This window comes from Peromyscus maniculatus, chromosome 7, assembly GCF_049852395.1.
Source record: "Peromyscus maniculatus bairdii isolate BWxNUB_F1_BW_parent chromosome 7, HU_Pman_BW_mat_3.1, whole genome shotgun sequence".
Taxonomy (NCBI): domain Eukaryota; kingdom Metazoa; phylum Chordata; class Mammalia; order Rodentia; family Cricetidae; genus Peromyscus; species Peromyscus maniculatus.
Genome location: NC_134858.1, coordinates 46097141 through 46121040, shown reverse-complemented (window position 1 = coordinate 46121040; position 23900 = coordinate 46097141). Strand labels below are relative to the sequence as shown.

The 23900-nt window shown below is 42.1% G+C and overlaps 1 protein-coding gene across 13 annotated transcripts in view; it reads right to left on the bottom strand.

Moving 5' to 3' along the window:
- Usp28 (ubiquitin specific peptidase 28) overlaps positions 1 to 23900 on the bottom strand; it is a 63234-nt gene that overhangs the window by 23974 nt on the left and 15360 nt on the right. For 7 of the 13 annotated variants that reach the window (XR_013052737.1, XM_076576246.1, XM_076576249.1 and 4 more), the window contains exons 2-12: positions 19608 to 19685; positions 18555 to 18687; positions 17339 to 17444; positions 16188 to 16347; positions 11700 to 11786; positions 10959 to 11096; positions 9615 to 9688; positions 8600 to 8679; positions 3595 to 3743; positions 1580 to 1707; positions 15 to 110 (exon numbers count right to left, since the gene is read on the bottom strand). Coding sequence is in view for 12 of the 13 variants with exons in the window: in XM_076576246.1 (XP_076432361.1) it covers positions 15 to 110; positions 1580 to 1707; positions 3595 to 3743; positions 8600 to 8679; positions 9615 to 9688; positions 10959 to 11096; positions 11700 to 11786; positions 16188 to 16347; positions 17339 to 17444; positions 18555 to 18687; positions 19608 to 19685 (1229 nt within the window). In the remaining variant the exon portion in view is untranslated. Of the gene's footprint in view, positions 1 to 14; positions 111 to 1579; positions 1708 to 3594; positions 3744 to 8599; positions 8680 to 9614; positions 9689 to 10958; positions 11097 to 11699; positions 11787 to 16187; positions 16348 to 17338; positions 17445 to 18554; positions 18688 to 19607; positions 19686 to 23900 lie in introns of those variants that run through there. The other 6 variants (XM_076576247.1, XM_076576250.1, XM_076576252.1 and 3 more) reach the window with 3 other exon arrangements.

Here is a 23900-nt window from a genome sequence, read left to right as displayed (position 1 = left end):
GCCCACAGACTCACCTTTCCAACTTTTGTTGCAGAACCTGTATTTCCTCCTTCAACTTCCGAACACTCTCTCTCTTACTTCGAATAAGCTCTTTGCTCTTGTACATGTACCTGAGCAAATGATAACCCATGGATAGAAATATTAGCAAATATTAATGACGAATTCTCAGTGAAGAAGACTTCTCAAAACAGGCAGTCATAGAATAACCAATAGTATATACTGTTTTTACTTTGTTTTTTGACTTGAGACAGAATCTCATAGCTCAAACTGGCCTCCAACTCCCTCTGTAGCTGAGGATGACCTTGAATTTCTGGTCGTTCATGGTCTAGTGCTAAGTTACAGAGTTATGCCACCAAACCCAGTTTAGTGCATTGTTGTGGCTCAAACCCAGGGCTACAGCCCTAGCCCCAAGGTCAGCAATGAGGCAAGGCTGTCCTCTCATCACTGTTACGGAATGCTTTACTGAAGGGGAAGCTGGTGTAGCAAGGTAAGACAAAGAAACAAAGGGACAGAGACAGTACAGGAAGGGGAGCTGTTCAGAATCCACAAGACCACAGCAGAGGCAGTGAGCTTTAGCACAGCCAGAAGATACAGTGTCGATTTAGTAATCAATACAACTAACTTTATTTCTATCTGCTCAAAGAGAACAGAGAATAAAATTTCAAAAACTCCTACTATCAAAGGTATGATTTATTTAACCATACATACAGAAGGGCTGTACACCATTAAGACGTCACTGACTTACACGTGTGGTACTATCCAACCAAATGAGAATCCCCGATCTGGCAGGAACTAGCAAGTCAGTAAAATTTCTATGGAAATGCAAGGAGCAAAAAAGCCAAATCAGTTTTGAAGCTGAAGCCACTGACAGTACACGGATTCTCTTTCATGCTAAACCAACCAAAAATGCCTAAAGTTTCAGGGGGTATGAGAATGAGATCTGAGATCAATCTGCTTCCTGGCTAATATTGAGTTCTCTCTCTCTCAACACAAGTGGTTCCTCATCAGAAAAGCTTCAGAAAATCCATTTTCCACATGGTGGCTGGAGAATGACAGCCTTCTATTTTATGTCAAAACTAAAGGAAATTATGTTCCCCAATTTGGATGAAACGGAAACCTAAGTATAACTAGAAACTTAGTTGAGCCGGGAGGTGGTGGTGTAAGCATTTAATCTCTGTGACCAGCTTGGTTTATAGAGCGAGTTCCAGGACAGCCAGAGCTATAGAGACCCTGTCTCAAAAAACAAAACCAAACAAAATTTAGTTGATAGTCCTATGGGTTTGTCTATATACAGTTTTACCTTGATAATATAAACTAGCACCTGCTTTGCATACTTTACGCTATTGGTTTACAGCATTCATGGAAACAAGATAAATGTTTTGAGCCCAGACTTATGCCTAGCTACTCAATCACATTATTCTAGGAGGTTCTCAGAAATATAAAACTCAAACCCGGATTCACAGAATCAAACTGTGCACATTATCCTGATGTCCAGGTGATCTCCATACACAAATATATAGCCCAGAGTCATTTCTACTGTTGCACTGTACCTCACAAAGTCAATTGAACCAAGACTCACCTATCCATATAAATAATCTGAGGAAATTCCAGCTTATTATGAATTTTCTCTGGCTGCCCAAGAGATTGGTTAAACTCAAATCTTGAGAGTTCAAAGGTCAATACTGGAGGTAGTTTGGTAAACCAACGCTATGTCCAAGGTAGAAACATGGGGAAAAGAAAAATTAATTTCAGGAAATATCCTTCACCAAACTTTTTTTGATATGGAATTTATATTTAAGTCAAATTAATATACAGCATTTTATCTCACATACTAACCTTAAATACTTAGAATCATATCTGGAGAATAAGGCTAAACATTCCTCAGCCTCCAAATTTACTACCTAGTCACCAGTACTGCATTCAACCATCATCCTTAGAAATAACCACTGTGGAACAGAAGAACCAACCAAGGACCAACACAAATCACTCCACAAACACCAGCCATTCAAGACATTAACAGCCTAACCACCCAAAGAACTAGAAACTACAATCCCAACAGCACATAATTAAGAGGTAATTGTAGCCAATAATCATCTAAAAAGACAAATTCTATAAATATATCACATATTATTTCTTTAAAGCTAACTACAGTTTAAATCCTGTTTATGTATAAAAGGGAAAATTATAATAGTCTCGGGATGTTGTAATTTCCCGTGTTTCTGAGGAAAATAATGTCTTCTAGTACCGAGTTCTGAGAAAAAAGCCAGTCAAGTGAACCTACAATGGTACTCAGAGTTCCAGAGTAGCAAACAACTGGCTTCATAAAATGAAAAGAACCCATTTTAACACACTGACCACAGCTCAGGAAAAGCTGCACCAGCAGAGGAAGTTCGCTCAGTTCACTCACATGCCAGAGGTTCTGAGGGTGGCTTTAAACATCCCTTTACCAAGGGTTCAGTGGGCTCCCTTCAGGGACCCTGTTAGCACCAGGTGAATAGACTGACTACCTCACACCTGAATCTTTTATCTTCCTTCTTTGCTTCTTGAGACAGTCTCACTCTGGAACTCACTAAGCAGCCAAAGCTGGCTTTGAACTTGCAACAATCCTGATTAATCAGTCTCTTAAGTGGTGGAATTACAAGCATGAACCACCTTGCCTGGCTCTTCTGGGTGAAATCTAACTAAACAAGGCATAATGACTTCTGCTAGGGTTGTATTTGTACAGAATTCCCATCCTTGGATGCTGCATACGTAGTAAACAATATAAGAGAAAGCATCAACTGGCCCACATGGTATGACTTCTGCAAGGAAGCACCAGGAATCCATTCTTTCCTAGAGAAGCTGAGGAGGAAGCTCTCCGTATCCCAGCACCTTCTAGAGCTAACACACCTCCACAAGCTCATGTCACGCACCCTATTTTAGTTCAAGTCAATTTCTCCTACCGTAAATCTTGAGTTGGACAGTTCCACAAGCCACAGTTTTGCCTCAAAATGTATGAGAGGGGAATAAACCAAACGAGGCAATAATGACAATTATGCTACAATGGTATTCACTAATTCCTGCCTGACTGAACTAATTACTAACTATCCTAATAAATATTAATTATCCATGTGTTAACCACACTTTCCAATCCATCAAAAAAAAAAAAAAAGAATCCCACATAAATAAATGAATTACATTTTAAAAATGTTAAAGCAAAGGTAGAATTTACAACTGAGAACAATAAAAACTATAACAGGGAAAATATTCTAAATGGCATACCATAGGAGTTAATCACTTTTACCCTCCGAAAATATGGAGGCAGTGCGTTCTCCCTACTCAGGTACAGGTAGGCTTCAACAGAAAGAGAGAAACTTGATCATACTGAAAACATCAGAAGCAGCATAAACCTTTATATGAGTAACTCAAATTCACTTTCAGCAAAAAACTTTATCAAAACACGAAGACTCACTGATTCACGTCAACTGATGAAAGAGAGGAGATTCAAGTTCTGTTCAGGTTACCTAACTCGTATTTCGAACCTGTTTACCTAAAAGTTCAATCCTACTTAAGTGGCTTTGTCTCTGGCAGAACAAGCAAAAATATACACCTTACCTCTTGTCCATACTTCACCGAATTATCGGAAGGAAGCAGCGCAATGTCACCTTCCACCATGGCCCCTTCCAAACATTCGTCTAAGTTGCGATAACCGTTTACCTGGAGAGGATACTGGCCGAAGGTCTCGTTGTTACAAAATGGCTTTCCTAGGCAAAGAAGGTGGGTGTTAAAGTGTCACCACACCACTTAAAAGTCTACTTCTCTGGCTCCACTAAGACAGCACCTTCTAGAATTCAGTAGTCTCCTGAGAACTGGTTAGAAATACACTTAAGCCAGAGTGGTAACCGCCAACGACCCAATGGACCCAGACATGAACAACGAGCAACCACTGATTCTGCAAAAAGTAAAGACAACCAATGCACACACCTCCCAAACAAAGGCCTTCATCAAGAGAGTCTTAGCTGGACTGGAGTAAGACTGTAGAAGATTCAACCACTTTACAAGAAGGGCAGAGAGGCCTGTGTCAAATGTTAAGTATGTAAGCTGGAAGTGTAAACAATAAATTTCAGACTAGGGGAGCTCTGGGTTATTACAAACAAATCAGTTTCTTTAAAAAAAAATGTGTTTCAATATGGACATAGTGGTACGCACCTGCAATCCTGGCATTTGAAAGGCTGAGTATTGAGGCTTCAAGGCCATCCTGAACTACATATTAAGTCTCTGCCTCAAAGAAACAATAACACAAAAATATTTCAAGTAAAAAAAAAAAAAAAAAGGATGGGGCTGAAGAGGTGGTTCAGTGGTTAGGAGCACTTACTGATCTGAAGGTCCTGAGTTCAATTCCCAGCACCCACATGGCAGCTCATAACTGTCTGATGCCATCTTCTGGTGTGCAGATGCACATACAAAGTACCCACATACATAAAATACATAAATTTAAAAACGGTTTACATGGAGCCCACATATACTGAAATGACACTTGCCAACCAGTCATACATGAATCACACTTGGAGGATGAGGATGTAGCTGAGTGGACACCACTGACTCAGTATGGCCAGTCCTGGGTTGCATTCCCAAAGGGAGGGAATTTCAGTATTGATTTGAACAGACTCAGAGGCTAAGATGAGAGTTCCAGGTCAGCCCTTGCTCCTTTGTGTCGGGGAATGGGAGTGGTGGTGGTGGGGGATTTACTAACCCATGCAGGCACACGTGGTATCAAGTTGACTTGGGGCATCTTCCTCAATTGGGGGCAGTCTGACAAAAAAATATGTCTGTGTTGGCTAGTTTTATGAAAACTTGACACGAGCTAGAGATATCAGAAATGAGGGGAACTCAATTGAGAAAATGCCTCCATAAGATCCAGCTGTAGAAAATTTTCTTAGTGACTGATGGGGGAGAGAGGCCCAGTGCATTTCAGATGGTGCCATCCTTACACTGGTGGTCCTGGGTTCTATAAGAAAAGAGGCAGGGGTTTGAGAGATGGCTCAGCAGTAAAGAGCACTGGCAGCTCTTCCAGAGGTCCTGAGTTCAATTCTCAGCAACTACATGATGGCTCACAGCCATCTATAATGGGATCTGATGCCCTCTTCTGGCATGGAAGTGTACATGCAGATAGAGCACCATATACATAAAAATAAACAAATCTTTTTTTAAAGATATTTTATTTTTATGTGCATTGGTGTTTGCCATGGATGTTGAGTCCCCTGAAACTGGAGTTACAGACAGGTAGGTGGGTTCTGGGTATTGAACCTGGGTCCTCTGGAAGAACAGTCAGTGCTCTTAAGAGCTGAGCCATCTCTCCAGCCCCCAAATAAATATATCCAAAAAAAAACAAGCAAGCAAGCAGGCTGAGCAAGCCATGAGGAGCAAGACAGTAAGTAGCATCCCTCCTTGGCTTCTGTATCACCTCTTGCCCCCAAGTTCCAGCCCTGTCCTGACTTCCTTCAGTAATGGGCTGCCAATGTAGAAGTGGAAAGCCAAATAAACCCTTTCCTAAGGGCTCTTTTTTTTTTAAATTAAAGATTTATTTATTTATTATGTATAGTATTCTGCCTGCATATATGCCTCCATGCCAAAAGAGGGCACCAGATCTCATTATAGATGGTTGTGAGCCACCGTGTGGTTGCTGGGAATTGAACTCAGGATCTCTGGAACAGCAGCCTGTGTGCTTAGCCATCTCTCTAGCCCGATATTTTAAAATTATGTATATAAATTGGGAATTTGAGTAATAACTACTAGATATTTGACATTTAAAATGCTCACTTTTGGAGAACTCGAATGTGGAGATTTAATGAGGACTGTCCCTTACAGGCTCAGGAATCTGAACTTCCTCCCCAGTTTGTGCACTGTTTATTGTAGGCTTAGGCCTTGATGGAGGAAGCACATCACCCAAGGTGGCTTTACAGAGTTCATAGCCTCATCTTACTCCCAGTTTGCTTTCTCTGCTTCAAGCCTGCAGTTAAAAATATTATCTCTTAGTTTCCTGTTCCTGCCACCCTGCTGCTGATAGCTGCCACGCCTTCCCACCATGATGGACACTTATCCTTCTGGAATAGTAGTCAAAATTAAACTCCCTAATTTGCTTTGGTCATGTAATTTGATCACAACAGAGAAGTAACTAATGCAGAACTTGGTACCACAGAGATGTTATCTTGTTGGCTTATTGCTATAAGAACCTGACCATGCTGTTTTGGGGAGGAATGTGAAAGACTCTGGAACTCTGAACTAAAAAGTGTTGAATGTTACAGGCAGAGCTTAAAGAACTATTCTAACAGGAGCCTAGAAGACAATAGTACTAAGAGTAATGAGGACTATGGAGGCTTGGCTCTAAATGTTTCAGAGGGAAGCCAGGACTAACAGCACCCAGAGGCCAGTCCTGTGATATTTTGGCAAAGAATCTAGGCTGCCTTCTGCCCTTGTCCTAGGAACTTGCTCAAGGCAAAATTAAAGCGTAATGAACTGATTTCTTTGGCAGAAAAATTTTCAAGACTGCATAATGCTGAATTTATGGCATGCTTACTATTGTTAATGCTTGCACAGGTCTACTGTGAAAAACAACAACAACCACAAAAAACAAGTGGGGCAGAAAGAAATACAAAATGTTTAGTTTGGAGAGTTATAGCCAAGGCACATGCTGGAAGAAAGGCTGTAATTGTTAGGAGATCAGTGCCTTTAAGGAAATGCCTGCTCTGTGCTAGGACAAAGAGAAGGGCTTCTTCAGGGCAAGACCTTGCCCAGCAAGCTTCCAACTTGTAACAGAGAGCTCCCAGAAAGCAAAAAGAACAAAGCTTCTGCTAAGGTGATTCAAGGAGGCAAGGATCCATCCCAAGCTGACAGGCGAACTTGGCGATATCTGTTGTCCATGTGGTGCTGACTTGAAAGACATTAAGCCCTTTAAAGCTGAAGTCTCAGATACCAGACATTGAGATACAGAATTTGGCATTTGTCCTGATGGGTTTTGGTCTTGTTTTGACCCAGTATTTCCTCACTATGCCCCCATTCCTCCCTTTTGGTACAAGAATGTGTATTCAGTGCCATTATATGTTGAAAGTATGTAATTTGTCCTTTGATTTTATAAGGGATTACAATTAAGAGACTGTCTTGAGTCTCAGAAGAGACTATGGACTTTTAAATAGTGTTGAAGACTGTGAAAGACTATCGAAGACTTTGAAGTTAGACTAAATACATTTTGTATTATGATATGGCCATGAACCTCTGGGGGCTGGGGAGTAGAATGTAGTTTAAATGAGAAATGTCTCCAACAGGTTCAGGCATTTAAACACTTGGACTCTAGTTAGTAGTGCTGTTTGGGGAGGCTGAGGAGATAGCCTTGTTAGAAGTACGTCACTGGAGGTTGGCTTTAAGAGGTCACAGCTTTTGCCCTGCTTCAGCCTTGCAGTTAAAGGTGTAATCTCTTAGCTTCCTGCTGCCATGCTGTCACCACTATTATGGATTCTAACCCTCCAGAACCATAAGCCAAAGCATTTTCTTCTATAAGTTTCCATGGTCATGGTATTTTTATCACAGTAATAGAGTAATGCTGATATATGGCAGTACTGGGTTATGTTTCTAATATTATCAGGGGCCGTCGGTGTAGCAGTAAGAATGCAGCATAAATTCTGGGTTCAAGTCCCAGTACCAAAAATAAACACAAACAATACATTTAAGAACTAAGCCGCAGTGGTGGTGCAGGCTGGGAATCACATGGGAGGCTGATGCAGGAGGACCGGTGGGGATCTCAAGTCTCACCCTAGGCTGCATGTAAATTTTAGGCTAGCCTACATTATATATGAGATCTTGTCTCAAGAAATAAAAATAACAGCAACAAAACACCTCACACACTCTTAACAAACCACATCAAAACACCAAACATCAAAAATGAATAAAAATGAGGGAGAAGAACAGACAGAGGTTATGTAGGGAATGGATGGCTGTGGGTTCACAAGCTGCTGAATTCAGAGATTTTGATACCATTCAATTTGTACATAGTCAAAATCCTGCAATTAAAAAATAAATAAAATAAAGGTTGTTGGGCGATGGTGGCATACACCTTTAATCCCAGTACACAGGAGGCAGAGCCAGGCGGATCTCTGTGAGTTCGAGGCCAGCCTGGTCTACAGAGCGGGAGCCAGGATAGGCACCAAAACTACACAGAGAAACCCTGTCTTGAAAAAACCAAATAAATAAATAAAAGTTATGTGCCCAGCCAACAGTTTACCTAAATATCCAGTGCAGACAAGCATTTCTGGCAGTTTGACTCCATAAAATCTGAGAAGAGATGTTCCATCAGGAAAAGCAACAGAAAAAATTAAGCAGAATCACTGCCATCACCACAGATGTCACACAATTTAACACGACAGTTCTAGGACAAAGACTGTGCCCACTGCACAGATGAGACTAAGGGGGCTGGAGCCCCAGACTGTGTCCACAGTCACATAGAGAAAAGGCAGAGCCACTGTTCAGCCCAGGGTCTGCAGACTTTCAGGTCTATCCTGTCTCCCTGAAAGGACACAGCAGTGAGGACCAGTCACAGATAAGAACCAACCCACAGGACAGACTTTACCTTCTCGAACCCCTTCCGTCAGGAAAGTACCATAGAACAGCTGCACCATGGGATTTTCAGATTTATTCCTGGGATTGCTGCTATTTAAAAGAGAGAGAGAGACAATTCTGTGTCAGCTGATCAAATACATGTTCACAAAACCCAACTGTATTCAGAAACAACAGTAATCTACTTTCATTAACCACAGACTGCCACATGGCATCTTAGGAAGCAAGGGCTTACTTGGTTCAGTGTAGACATTGACCAACAAGAAGATGCTTGGCACTGTGCTGGAAATGCAATGTGTGAACCCTGACCTTGAAAGTATTAGTCTTTAGGATGTTAGGGAGTCACACATGGTGACAAATGTATATATATAAATGTTTATAGACATTTGAGATAGACACCCATGCCTGATGAAACGTATATATAGGGTAGATAATAGCAGAGTAGTAAAGAATGGACTCCCCAGAGTTGTACAATAGAATTAGGATGCAAATTTTCTTTTCCTAAAGCCTATCTTACATTGTAGTTAACTCTGTAGGTTACCAGTTGCAAACTACTTCATGGTACTTTTATTCTCCAACCTCAGACTTCAAACTATTTTCAAAAGCAGGTTCTTGGCAGCCACATCAGAATGATACATGTCCTTGTGGCCCTGTCTGGGGTAAATGACCCCAATTCTCCGTGAATGCTAAGGAGATGCCACAGGTGAGTGACATTAAATCTAATGGTTCCATATCATACACCACATCCACATCTAGGACTCATTACCTGCTTTTAATCACATCTTATAACTACTCAGTCAGCTGGGGATCATTCACGAGAAAGGAAAAAAAGGCTGCAGGTTAAGGGGACAATCTAGATCACTGGAGGGAAAGCCAAAACAGGGCTACACAATGAGTAATAGCTCAGTGGCCACCAAGGTTTGGAAAACACCAACAATTTCTACTTGAGAAGAGTGACTCTCCCCCACCATAATTCTCAGTGGTCAATGTGAGTCGGAAGGATGTGCAGACAAACCCTCAACACTCACTTAACATTAACAGCTAGCTGGAACGCATCCTCCAGCCAATCCAGGAGCTTGTGTGTGAATTCACTCACATCTTGCTATAAGAGAGGCACAAATTGCAGTAAGTTAGATGCAATACTGTACTCAGGGAAACGAAGGTTTGCCCTTAAGCCCACAAATAAAGATTCTACTCCTATGACATAATCTCCTTTTTAGGGGCCAAACTTGCATAAGACACAGGAACAGGGGAGCCCAGTGACTAGAGACAAACTGCAGGGCATTAGTGAGATCTGACTAAGCTAGGTCAGGAAGGAAGTGGAAGTCTGTAGGGTTGGCCACATCTGTGTGTGACAGAAAAACAAACACCATCTCCTATTAGGTATTTTTTAAAAAGACCCAAAGAGCAGACGAGAGTCCTCTAGAATGCTATGAAAACTGATGGAGAAAGGCAACTTTACACACTGTCTTGAGAACGCTGGTTCACTATGTGGCCCTTAACTGGAAAGCAGGTTAACACTGTATGCAGAAAGAGGCCAGTGGCAGCTTAGAGTTTAGTGGCAGGTGGAGAAAAGAAAGATTCCATGACTAAGAGAGAAGATTGCTCAGAAAAGCTACAGAATTCAGCTTTAGGTGGTTTGAAAAAGGATTTCTATCCCGGAGTGATGTTGCAAGCCTGTAATTCCATATTCAGGAGGCTGAGGCCGGATGGAGGATCAGGAGTTCAAAGTCCACCTGGGTTCAATACTGAGATTTGTCTCAAAATCCAAACCAAATTAAAATTTCTACCTGGGCCATCAGACAAAGGACTTGACTTTTCTCAATTATCCTTTGCTATGGTTCACTGAATTACTTTTCAAATTCCTTCCTGCTTCAACAGCCTCCTGTTAACTCTGTTTTTTTAATCCCCCTGGTTATTGGAGACATCTTTCTAAGTAGCCCTAGATGGCTTGGAGCTCACTGTGTAGACCTAGTTAGCTGCCAAAGTGCAGTAATCTCCTCCTGCTTCTGACACCCGTGGACTGGGATTAAGGCATGAGCTATCAAGCCCAGCTAGGCTGCTACTCTTTCTCCCACCATTTCTTCCTCCTTCGGCAGTGCCAGTATCCTGTGTAATTCTCATTCACGGCATGGACTGCCAGAACCCCGTGTTTCTTCTCACTCATGAACATGGACACACAGCATGCACTCTCTCTCAGCACCTTTTCTGAGAGTAAAATAAAGGGCAAATGGAGGTATTTGCAGCATCCTGCCTAGCTTTGTTCAGAGCCTGTCACACAATAATAATGAAAACAGCAGTACCATATTAGCAAAGGGTGACTTCAAATACTCAAGCTTGAAATAAAACAAGAGAACAAAACTACCAAGTACCTGCTGCTCCTCTGATGACCGGAAGGCTCCCTTCAGCAGATCCAGGGCTGCAGAAGGATCTACAAATTTTCGATTTGATCCCAACAACAGAGCAAACAAATACTGAAGCTCTTGCATAAACATGATATTTCTCTTTTCCTATAGAAAACACAGCCACCTTATAAGATCTCATTTGGAAACTTTGAACAAATAAAGAGAAAAGTTATCAATAACCACTCTTTAATTCACATTTACCAAGCTCTAGATCAGTCAGACTAACAAAGAGGGACCAGATAAGGACAGCAAGGTGTTACTCTAGAGCAAAGAGTAAGAAGCCAGAGGACATGCTGTGGAGCAGAGAGAATACTCTGATATTTGAGCTGCCCACCACCTCCAGAGAATGCACTACAGCAAGGTGGTAAGATGAATGCAATCAGAGCACACTGAAGTCTCTAAGAAGGGCCAGGCCTCTGCTCTTAACCTCAGCAGCCAATGGCGGAAGAGAGGGTATCATCTGGAACAGAGGTTCTGAGTGTCCCTAGGACACAGCACAGCACTAAGGTCAGAATAGTACCTCACTGCTGTTGGGACTGTTTTCCTAATTGTATTCCTACTAACTGGACACCTTCCTAAACCCTTATTCTTACACAGAGGAGGGAAGAGAGCGACTTAACAATGACATGAGTATCAGCACAAGCCAAAGTCCATCACAGTCAGCACATTCAGTACAGCAATATAGAATCTGCCTCAGTGCCAACTTACAGTGTGACTTCGACTGTTTTCAAGTATGTTCTGTGGTAGACTGTAGCTGAGAACAAGTCTTCGGAATTCAGGCAACTGAAAGAGAGACTAAAAGAAAGAAATTCATTTTCAGCCTCTTCTAAAACAATTATAGTTTTTTGTTGTTGTTGTTTTTAAATTATCTAACAGGATCTTATTAGATAATTTAGGCTGGCCTTAAACTCCTGATCCTCCTGCCTCAGCCTTCTGACTACTGAGACTATCGCATGTATAATTAGAAGTGTAGATGTCAAAGCCAGGCAGGAGCTCAGTCCATAACCCCAGTACTCAGGAAGCTGAGGCAAAAGGAATACAGTGAGTTCAAGACCATCCTGGGATACAGAATTTCAGGCCAATCACTACACTGTGAAAACCTGTCTCTAAATAAATAGACATTTTCTTTCATTTTTTAAAACTATGCATAACTGTCAACCTAGCAATTATTCTTTTAAGAAAATGATTATACACAAAAAATAATATAAACATTAATTCTTTTAGGTGAAAAAACAAAACAAAGCCTAAAAAGAGGAATAAACAATACTAGATATATTATTATAAATGTAAAATTATAAACAGATGTATAATTATAAATGTATAATATATATAGATATAAACATTAGTAACAGAAAATTATGCCAGACGGTGATGGCTCACGCCTTTAATCTCAGCATTTGGGAGGCAGAACCAGGTGGATCTTGTGAGTTCGAGGTCAGCCTGGTCTACAGAGTGAGATCCAGGACAGGCACCAAAACTACACAGAGAAACCCTGTCTCAAAAAACCAAAAAAAAAAAAAAGAAGAAGAAAGAAAGAAAGAAAGAAAATTATGTGTCATTAAAATGATACTGTAGGTGGGCAGTGGTGGCACATGCCTTTAATCCCAGCACTCAGGTGACAGAGACAAGAGGATCTCTGTGAATCCCAGGCCAGCCTGGTCTACAGCATAAGTTCCAGGACAGTCAGAACTGTTACACAGAGAAACCCTGTCTCAAATTCCCCCTCCCCCAAACCAAAACAAAACAAATAAACAACCCCCCCCCAAAAAAAAAACAGATATTGTAGAAGCTGGAGTTAAGAGTACTTGAATCCTGCAGAGGATTGAAGTTTGGTTCCTAGCACCCGCAAAGGATGTTGCATACCACCTGTAACTACAGCTACAGAGAATGCAACATTCCTTTTCTAGTTCCTTGGGCACCTGTATGCACATGGTATGCATATGCAGACATGGACACAAATAAAAACAAATCCTTAAAAAAAAAAAAAGATGTAGAAAAGCATGCATAATTTACTTACTAAGCTGCAGGAAAATAATCTGACAAAAATATGTGCATCAACATGAATAATCTCAGAAATACATATTTGTAGGTGACAGAAGCTGGGCATGCAAGCTCAGGCCTATCATCTCAGCACCCAGGACTGCCTCATGTTCAAAGCTAGCCTGGACTACACAGTGAGTTTTAAGGCCAACCTGGGCTGCATAGCAATACTCTTCCTCAATCAATCAATCCATAAATGTTACAGAAAAAGTATAATTCCATTTAAGCTTAAGAAGATAAAACTGTACCTTGTTTAAGGCTATACACATGTATGATTAGGTCTGTGGGGGCAGAAGGTGATAACAGACAGGATTCAATAGCACAAAGATTTTATAACACTCATTTTAAAATGACCTGCATATGTGTGTCCCAGTGCACACTCAGAGGCCATAAAAAGTGTTAGGTGTTCTCCTCCACCATTCTCTACATATTCCCCAGAGTATGGGTCTCTTCTGGAACCTAGCATGGTTTCTAAGCTCGGCTGGAGCCAGCCAGCCCAATGATCTCCTATCTCCACCCACTTGAAGCTGGGGTTATAGTCATGTGCTAGATGTCTGGCCTGTTACAAGGGATCCAAACTTTGATGCTCATAATTGTACAGTAAAGTGTATTTAACTGCTGAATCATTTCTCTAGCCCTTGTAATACTCACTTATTATCCGAGTTGTAAGTACAGCAGTTTTATTCTGGGGTGTGTGTGACACACACACACACACACACACACACACACACACACACACAAGCATCCTTCTGCTTTAGCTTCCTGAGTCCTAGAACTATAGGTGTGTACCACCATGCATGGCTCTCAGTCACCCACCTTAAACCTTAAACTGGCCCTCTATTCTTTGATTTCGTACCCCAGTAACTCACAGGTCAGGATCAGACTGCAGTCTTTCCTACTTTAGAATGCTTACATAAACTATCAGTTGAATGTTCCTAATTCCAAAGTCTGAAATACTTGGGGGTTTTGTATATGATAACCTACTGTCAACTGGTTTTCCTATAATCTTGAACAACTATTCCAAAATCCCATCTGTCATTTCACCAACTTCTCAAAAGAAAAAAATATGGCCGAAATCAGTTCATAAAGAAAGCATAAGCTTGTTCAGCATCTCTCACATGAGTAAAGGTGAAGGGCATTATGAATCTAATGTGTGTTTGTCTCCACACATACATAAGATAGATGCAGAAAGTAACTGATAAGAGTCCTAATTCTACCTGTTTGTCTGTCTGTCTGTTTGAAATGACAGGGTCGCATAGGTCTTGGCTGATAGGGAATGCACTACAAAGCCCAGGCCGGCCTTAGACTTGCAGCGATCCTCTTGCCTCAGCCTCCAAGTGCTGATTACAGATCTGTGCCACCTCACCTGCTCTGCTCCCCACGACACACACTTTGCCTTTCAGTTCAAGTGCATATTTACTGGGGGCTAGGGAAGCAGCCTGCACACATCAGGTAATGTGTGTGAAGTCAGAGGATAACTTGCAGGAGTCAGTTCTCCCCAACCCACCCCACTCTCCATTCTTAACCAGCCAGTTCTAGTAGTCTTGCTCTCTCACATGGGTTATTTATTCTCTACTTTTTACTCACAAATGTTCTGTAACTATATGACCCAAACCTCTGCTTAAAAGTCTCCTTATTGGTCAAGCCATCCCGGACCAAGCCACAGAAGCAGCAGCTCCTTCTCTCCAGCTGAGGCACCCTTACTCTCCTTCACAATGCCTTTGTAGCATTTATCATTACCTGATTCTGTTGACTGATCAACCCACTGTTTTAAAGTAAACTCCAGGAGAGTATGGGCTTTGTTTTAGTCACTGCTGTTTCCCAGGTCCTAATCAGAGCCAGGCACACAGTAAATTATGTTTGAAGTGTTTTGGCTTTTGAGCAGCGGGTTGGATGCCACAGAACCATTTAATGTACAAGGCTGCAGGCAGGGAGAAGGAATGATATTGTGGTCACATGAAGCTTATAGTGCTCGGGAAACACTTTAAGTGTATTTTGTTTTATTGCATTAGTGTCTTGCTTGCATATAATATATGTGTACCATGTGTATGCCTGGTGCCCATGGAGTTCAGAAGAAGGTACTGAACTCCTGCAACTGGAGTTAGGGATGGCTATGAGACACCACAAGGGCACTGGGAACCAAACCCAAGGTCCTCTGCAAAACTAACAAGTGCTCTTTAACTGATGGCTGAGCCATCTCTCCAGCCGTGGGAAATACTTCTTGATAGCTAGTTCTCTCTAAGGAAATTCACCCACCTGCTTGGCTTTACTTCAACTCTTATAGTATTCTTTTCTGACCTAGAAATGCATCCAGTTAAATTAACTCCTATATGGCATCTCATACAAGGATGTAAAACTCAGGCATCGTGAACTGAGTACATCCACAGCCTTACTGGCAGCTTCCAGCACACACAGATTACTCCTCTTATGTCAAACAGCACTCAACCACCTGGTTATTCCAGCAAGACCCTGCAATCTTTCTCATTCTCCTCTTGCAGAATTTTATCACCCAAAAGAGTGTTTTCACAGGGCTGAGGATGTGGCTCAGTAATAGAGTGCTTGTCTAGCACACACAACACCCTGGAGTAGATGTGTCTATACCTGTATTTATACTGAATTCATGCATATAGCTGGCATAGTGGAACATTCCTATAATGGTAGTACATCCCTGTAATACGAGCATTTGGCAGATACAGGCAAAAGAATCACATATTTAAGGCCAGCCAGGGCTACATAATGACAAAGAGTCTTTTTACTTTTCTCTTTCTAGGATACCTATCTGCTATGCCTCCACTCCAGGCTACCCTCAACAGTACTCATTAATTGCTGACCCTAAACACTTAAGATATTAGTATTTCAGAACTTCCTAGTTTAGACATCATAAATTCTCAATCCAAAACACACAAAAGTAACTACAGTGTGTCCTTACACACGTATGCCAAGTAGAGATCAGACAACTTGCAGGAGTCAGTACTTTTCTCCCACCATGTGGGGTCTTGATCAAACTCATGTCACCGAGCTTGACAGCAAGTACCTCTACCCATTGAACCATCTGGCTAGCCTTGTTTTAACTTTCTGAAGTCATACTTCATATCTTTCATTTTAGCAAGTTACTAAATTATATCCAGAAGAAAACAGCTCTTAAAAACACCATACCTGAATAACAGCACTGAACCAACATGTGTTGCCGACATTTTTCAGCCCAACTGGCCAACCATCCACTCTCCTCCAGTTATTGGGATTGTGGTTTTCTCCCCAAACTTCACAGCGTTTTCGCTTGGAGCGTTTAGTTTCTGCAGAGTTTGTCTCATGCATTCTGTAGTATGCCCACACCACACATCAAAAGAAAAAAACAAAACAAAACAGTTTAAAGAGTGATTTACTATACAGAGGATATTGGTAATGTTGCAGATGATTCAAATGCCAGAAAAACCATCCAGTGGACAACCATTAGCTACATAACAGTTCCTCATGTACGTAAAAATCGGGGTTTAAATTCAAATTGAAGCCCTTCCATAACAGAGGCTATTTCTAGTAAGATCCTCAATGAAAATGAGTTGAGATTCAAGGCTAGTCAAGCCTATCACATTAAAGGTTTTCGTTCAGCCATGGTATCCTATAAAAGGACTTGCCAGTGAAAGGGGGAAAGAGGCGCTGTGCAAAAGCTAGGAGCCTCCAAACTGCCGAGCACAAAATACTGTTCTATGTTCTCTGAAAAAGAAATTCAAGAGCTGTAAGGAAACAAGTCTAGAAATCAAAGCAGGTTTACAGTTGGATGTCTGTGAACCACACAAGACAAGTACCATATCAGTGCCAATGCTAACATATCCTCTGCTCACCTGAGACAACAGTATAGTCCTCAGCCTGTCAGTGGCTGTATTTATCAGGTACTTAGGCTAGGCTGTTGTTTTTCCTTAGTAATTGGAAAAAAACAAAATTTGGTAGGCTTCTACTCAAAATCCTCCGCGCTTGGCTTTTCAAAGTGAACTAAAAGCCAGAGTGGTGGCACACACCTGGAATCCCAGCACACTGGAGGATCAGGGAGAAGGGTCATAAGTTCCAGGTCACTCTGAAACTCAAAATCAAAAACAAACACAGACAGATAGATGGATTGAGGGGCGGGGGGGGGGGGGGGGGTAGGAGTGGGGGGACGAGGGACAACTGAATAATAAGCTAAAATTGCTCCTTAAAGACACTTGATCTTGGTGCATTAAAGGAACAGAATGACCCCTGAGTAGCTTTCCCAGAACATAATACAACAAAGCAACAAACCACAGGCAACAAAAAGCATAAATTAAAGCAACAACCTATTAAGTTCTCTGCCATCAGTTTGAATCTTAGGAGACTCCAGTAGACTCAATGCAATGGCTGCCTGAAGGTCATCTTTGTTGTCATGAGTAAGGTCTATCACTTCTGTTAGGAAATAGAAATGTGATTAGTTTGTGTATACGAAGTAAGAAAAGATACAAACACTTTCTAAACCATACGTATTCCCTAGGTCTCACCACAGGGGCTCCTCTGTACACAATCCTGTAACTGTCTAAAGTCAAACAAACAACTTATCATTGAACTGTAATCTTACCCTCCCCAACAGTTCAGAAGTAAGCAACTACTACAATTCATCAGAGACTGGGGAGATGGATCTCTGCTTAGAGCATGCTGCTTAAGCATAAAGAAAGAGCTCAGATCCCAGCATCCACAGAAAAGGATAGGCACGCTTAGTACATGCCTACAATCTCAGTCCTGGGAGGCAAGGAAAGTAGGATTCCAAAAGGACTTGTGGCCTAGCTGCCTAGCCAACTGATGAGTCCAGGTTCAGTGAGCAGCCCTGTCTCAAAAAATAAATAAGGTCGAGGGGCTGGAGCTCAGCAATTACGAGCACCTATTGCTTTTGCACAGGACCCAGCACCCACATGGTGGCTCACAACCATTCGTAACTCCAGTTATAGGGATCCAATACCTTCTTTTGGCCTCTGAGGAGCACTAAGCATGTACACACAAGCAAAACATTCATATACATAAAAATAAATAGAACTTTAAAAATAAATAAGATAGAATGTGATAAACAAAAACACCTGAAGTAAACCTCTGGCCTACACACACACACACACACACACACACACACACACACACACTAAATAAAATTCACTAACATTCCACAAACTCAAAAACACTTTCTGTATCTGGAGGTTAATAACTTTTACCATTGTAAAACCTCAGCTACATATAAAATATCCTAGCAAAGGACAGTCAACTGCTTTCTATAGTGAACGGAGGACATGCTTTATTAAGTTGGCCTATGACCTAGTAAGCATAGTAAAACTAGTCAAGAAGGAAAAACCTTGTAAAGTCAGCCTGGGTTACATAGTGAAACAACAAGAGAGAAACCATTTCACAGCTTGAACTCAGGCCTGGCTCTCAGCAAGGGCTCAGTGACTCGTCAAAGGGTGAGTGTGACAAATGAGGAATCACAGCCACTCTCTTCTGCTAGTACGGAGCAGGACCAGGACAGCTGAGACCTACTTGCTAGCAGTTCTTTGCTGGTAGCGCTCCCTTCACCTGCAGATGATTCTGTGGCAGCTGGGTCATGACCGGGCTCCTTAACTCTTTGGTCAGTGAGAAGGCTGACAGCCTGGGTGATGTCACCATTACTGGCCTAAGAGGAAGAGAAATAGTCACAAAATCCGAAAGGAAAGCATGGCAGAGTTGGCAGTGAGCAGCAGTTCGGGTGTTACTCTTACTCTTCTACTACCATGGTGACACAATGAGTCAGCCTAAGCATGGCTCCGGGGCAGAGAGCAGAGGAAGACAGTGAGGGCAGGAAGCCTGAGGCAGCTGGAGCTGTATCAAGTGACAGGACAAGACTCGAGATGCTCGGATTTTCACAAGAAAAGCAAACCACAGCCTCCAGGGATGGTGCAGTCATGGCTCCAGGAGCCTAACTTCACAGACCAGTCACAGGCACAGTGAGTCACAAAAGGGGACAACAACAACACAGGTGACAAGTCAGCCTGGACAGTAGAGTCGTGAGTAGTCACCATATTTTATAAAGGAGGCATTATCTGTTTCAAACGTCTTACCTGGAAAATATTCTACAAGGTACAACAACAGAACGAAGAACCGAACCTCTTACACCCACTGCTTGCCCTCAACATTCTCCAGTCACAGCCGGTCACTGCCTACACCTGCTGGCTAGTCTGAAGCTAAGTGTCTTACCATTTCCTTGGGTAACATTTAGAATGTATCTTTTCAAATTATAACCAGCAATGCTTACGAATAACAACATCACACCTGAAGAGCAGCCAACTTCTCTACTGGAATATTTTTTAGTTTTTCTGTTTGCACTGAGGGTCCATATAAGGTCTACACACACGAAGCACATGATGACGGGATTCCCATAGGCTTCCCCAGCTGTAAGTTCCCACCATCTTCTTAACATTTCTCTATTGAGGAACTAACCATCTGACCTGTAGGGTTTCTTCTGTTCCTATGTTCTGGCCGGGTATAAAAATGACACACCTGTGAGGTGGAAAGCTGCTTCAGAGCCTGCCGGCTAAGCTGGGACTGGAAACCAACCTTTAATGCTTCATGAAGGAAGGAAGGATCCTGGATGCCTGTGATTTCTCGCAGCTGATTTAACAGCATCTGGCAGCTCTGTTTTTGAGAAACAAATAAAATCATATCAGTCGGAAAGCAGACCTGGGTACCTCTCGGACAGACAAGTCCAAGACTTGCATTTTACACTTTAAAGCGCTGACAAGCTCCATGAGCCAGTTACTGATGGTCAGACACGTTATAAAATGCAGAATCTATCATTCTGTCACAGAAAATACTTTGGGCAGTTACAAGAGAAATATGACTCCACAGAAAACTCCAAATACCGACGGGACAGTCGAAATTGGGCAGCCTTGAGGAGCCTTGGGCTCTCCTCCCTGGGACAGTGCGTCAGTAGGTCAGATAAGGAGTCCAGGGAATCTGCAAGGATGTGAGGATGAGCTATTTTAAGCTTTACTGTGGATGCCATTTGTGTGTGTGTGTCATTTTTCACTGACAATAAGCTTCTAACCATGTAATTAACAAATGGCTGGTACCACTACCTTAAAAAGGAAGTGTAGCTAAAGCTAGCACTTTCTGAATTATCAAATAAGACATATAATTCCAGAAGAATGAGCTATGGAATGAATGCTTCCATTAGTCTGAACCACGGAGAAACCTAACTAACATCCCGCCACACAGATCATCTTAAAACCCTTTCTCGGCCTTAAGTGCTCACACGTCCATCCTGTTTGGCAGTCAGAGCCAATGCAAAGCTCCCATGGACAGGGAGAGCTCAACAGAGACAACGGGCTGGCCAACATGAGACACACGGTCTTCCAGTCAACACTGAAACAAAACAGTTACAGGTTATGCCAGTAAGCAGCAATCTCATTTACTCCGCACTAAGGTTGTGCCAGGGCAACACTGCAGGCCTCACCAGGATGTTCCCTCAGCCATGGCTCAGAGAGACGGGCTCCCTTTACTGCCAGCTGTAACCGACGAAACAGTATCCTACGGTCTCCAACAGCTGAGGGCCGCTGGCAACGCGTAAGCACAACTAGAAACAACTGATTGGACAGCCCTCCCCAGGCCTGGAAAAGGGATCAGAGCCTTTCTCTAGTCACAAATTCTCTGGTCAGAAGCTAGAAATGAATCTTCCCACTGAGGCAGCAGTCTCAGTCTTCAATATTATGGGTCCTGACATCCCAGCCACCAGAAATGGGCTGATTATCAGGCCAGAGGGGCTGAGATTTAGGCTTGGTAAAAAACAGAAAATGTAAGCTTTTTTTCTTAAATAAGGCATTAATTTCCTTCCAGATGAATTCTAATTCCATTGATTTCACCATGTTTTTTTTAAAAAAAGTGTGTGAATCTATGAATCTAGAGTCTACAAAATTTTCTGGAAAACAAAAATCAACAAACATACCCACGCCGGGCAGCGGTGGTGCACGCCTTTGATCCCAGCACTCGGAAGGCAGAGCCAGGCAGATCTCTGTGAGTTCAAGGCCAGCCTGGTCTACAGAACGAGATCCAGGGCAGGCACCAAAACTACACAGAGAAACCCCATCTCGAAAAACCACAAAAAAAAGAAGAAAGAAAGAAAGAAAGAAAGAAAGAAAGAAAGAAAGAAAGAAAGAAAGAAAGAAAGAAAGAAAGAAAGAAAGAAAGAAAGAAAGAAAGAAAGAAAGAAAGAAAGAAAGAAAGAAAGAAAGAAACGATAAACAAGCATACCCCCAAGGTCGTGGAAGAATGGGAGGGGACAGGAGGAGCCTGATAATATCAAACTAGAACAAAGGAGTAAATGAAAAACAGATTCCAATAATGACAACTTCATTGCTGAATGTCATCAAGTAACAGTCTCAGTAAGAAGTATTTGCTAACATACCCAGTTCCTCATAGCCTTGTGCTGTTCTCAAGGGTCTGCAAGCACTAAATGATGCTGATTTCACCCAACTCTCACAGCAAACGCTCCTAAGAAACCCGTGTAAGAAATAACTTACACAAAGTTATTGCTGAGGTGGGTGTGCTCAAAGGGCCTCTAAGGAGACAAAGACAGGAGCAAATGCCCTCAAAAAACATTCTTCCCGTATTTTGACCTTGAACTTTGCATGGTAATAAACTTCTATTTTTAAAATTTTGCCACCCTTTATCCTATCAAGAGTTGATTACTTCGGTACATTATGCTCTAAAAAGCTATCATCAGGACGTAGGAGGGTCAACACTGCGGCATTTGACTGACTCGAAGGTGCCATCAGTCACTCCCAGAGGAAACCCTGTTCCCACTGGAATTGTGCCAGTGCCTAGTGACAGTCCCAGTCGCTTACCCCAGCTTCTTGCAGCTGAAACTTTCTCCCATATGCTGAAGAACCCAGCAATTCCAGGGGTACTTCCTGGCATTCAACAGGCAATTCTTTTGCATGTTTCTCAGCAACAAAACTAGACATGGCTGAATCCACTCCTGGCACCTTTCTATTTTCCAGAACATAAAGCATTTGATTGCAGTGTTGCAGGAGAATTCACACTGAGGTCGCTCCTCCAGTGTTTTAAGTGTTCTGTCTTACAGGAAGTCCAACACACACACCCTGGGCCTGCTTCCCACTCATTCCTTCACACACAAGTTTTGTTTGTTTTTCTCTTTTGCTTTTATGCTAAATCACAGTGCAATCTTCTAAAAGACATTTTAAATGGCTGGTAAATGATGTAGGGAATAACAGCGGGTACAACTTGACTGTTATTCATAACAATATGATAGTGGGATTGAGCCCAGAGCTTCATGAAAACTAGACAAGCAGTCTACCAACCAAGGTTCATTTCTAACCCCAAAACATTAACAAAATTCAATTAAGTGTTAATTTTGTAAATGTTTTACTTTATATGTACAGGTGTTTTGCCTACATGTCTATATGTACATGGCTGGTGCCTGGGGAGGTCAGAAGAAGGATTACATCACTTGGAACTGAAATTACAGTGTGAGCTGCTCTTTGGGTTCTGGGAATTGAATCTAGGTTCTCTGAAAGAGAAGCCAGTGCTCTTAACCACTGAGCTATCTCTCCAGCTCCTTCAATGTTAATTTTACAAAACCAGGTGTGATGACTCTTAACTCGAATCCCAGCACTTGGGAGACAGAGGCAGAAGATTTCTGTCTGTCTTTGCCTCCTGAGTGCTGCTGGGATCAAAGGCATGCTCTACCACCTTTGATTTTTACAATGGCAAACCAAAGTCATCATGCTGCTCCCACAGTATCCCCAACTCACTGCCTCTCTGGCACTTCACAGAAAGTAGATTTGAATATTAACTCACTCACTCTACACCACACCACAGAAAGTACACACTGGAGTACAGACAAGACAAAGTCTGGGCTCTGTCCTGATGCAGTCAAATGATGGCAAGAACCAACAGGTTTGCATTTCCTGGACTAAATTCCCATTGTTTTCACAAACAACCCTTCTCTTTTCCTGCCCAGAGGCAGAGAGAGACCCACCCATCTCCGGGGAAAGCAAGCTGCAGACCTCAGCCACACAGTGACTTGAGAGCCAACCAGAGAGTTCTCTGTTACTCATTTTTAAATTTTTTTTTATACAACATACTCTGATCATATTCTTTGCCCTTCCAAGTCCTCCCAGTTCCTCCCCACTTCATGTGTCTAAGTGCCAGCACACATGCAGGTCACAAGAGTGGGGTCGACCTTGTTTGAGACAGGGTCTCTCCTTCTGGTTACCTACCTTACAACCTATCAGGAACACTAGAATAACACACTCACTGTGTGTGGATCCTAAGTGGACTCAAACTCAGATCCTCATAGAACATGCTCTATTCACTGAGCTATCTCCCCAATCCCTATTACACCCATCTGTTCAAACAGTGATGCTCCTTTCCCCGTTCTGATGGTTATTATGCCCTATCTTGTCTAGCATGAGAACCTTAATTTACAACTAAGTAAGCTGGAAGTGTTGGTTCATATACAACCTCAGCACTGAGGAGGCTGAGGCAGAAAGAATGCTACGTTTGAGGCCAGTTAGCGTTAATGGAGAGACTATCAAAAAGCACCAGCAATAACAAGCTTGTGCACATCTACCCACACCCACACATGTATACTTAATAAATAAAACAGTAATAATAAAAAATAACAGTACTGAAGAAAACAGTGTGTGTGTGTGTGTGTGTGTGTCAACAGTTCTTACTGAAATAGTAGATATAGTGAACAGTTGTCTTAAGAGTTTTTGACTAATTTTACTTTTAGTTTTAATTATGTACACATGTGTAGAAGTTTGTGCACATGTGTGCAGTACCTTAGGAGGCCAGAGGAGGGTGTCACAACCTCTGGCACTGAAA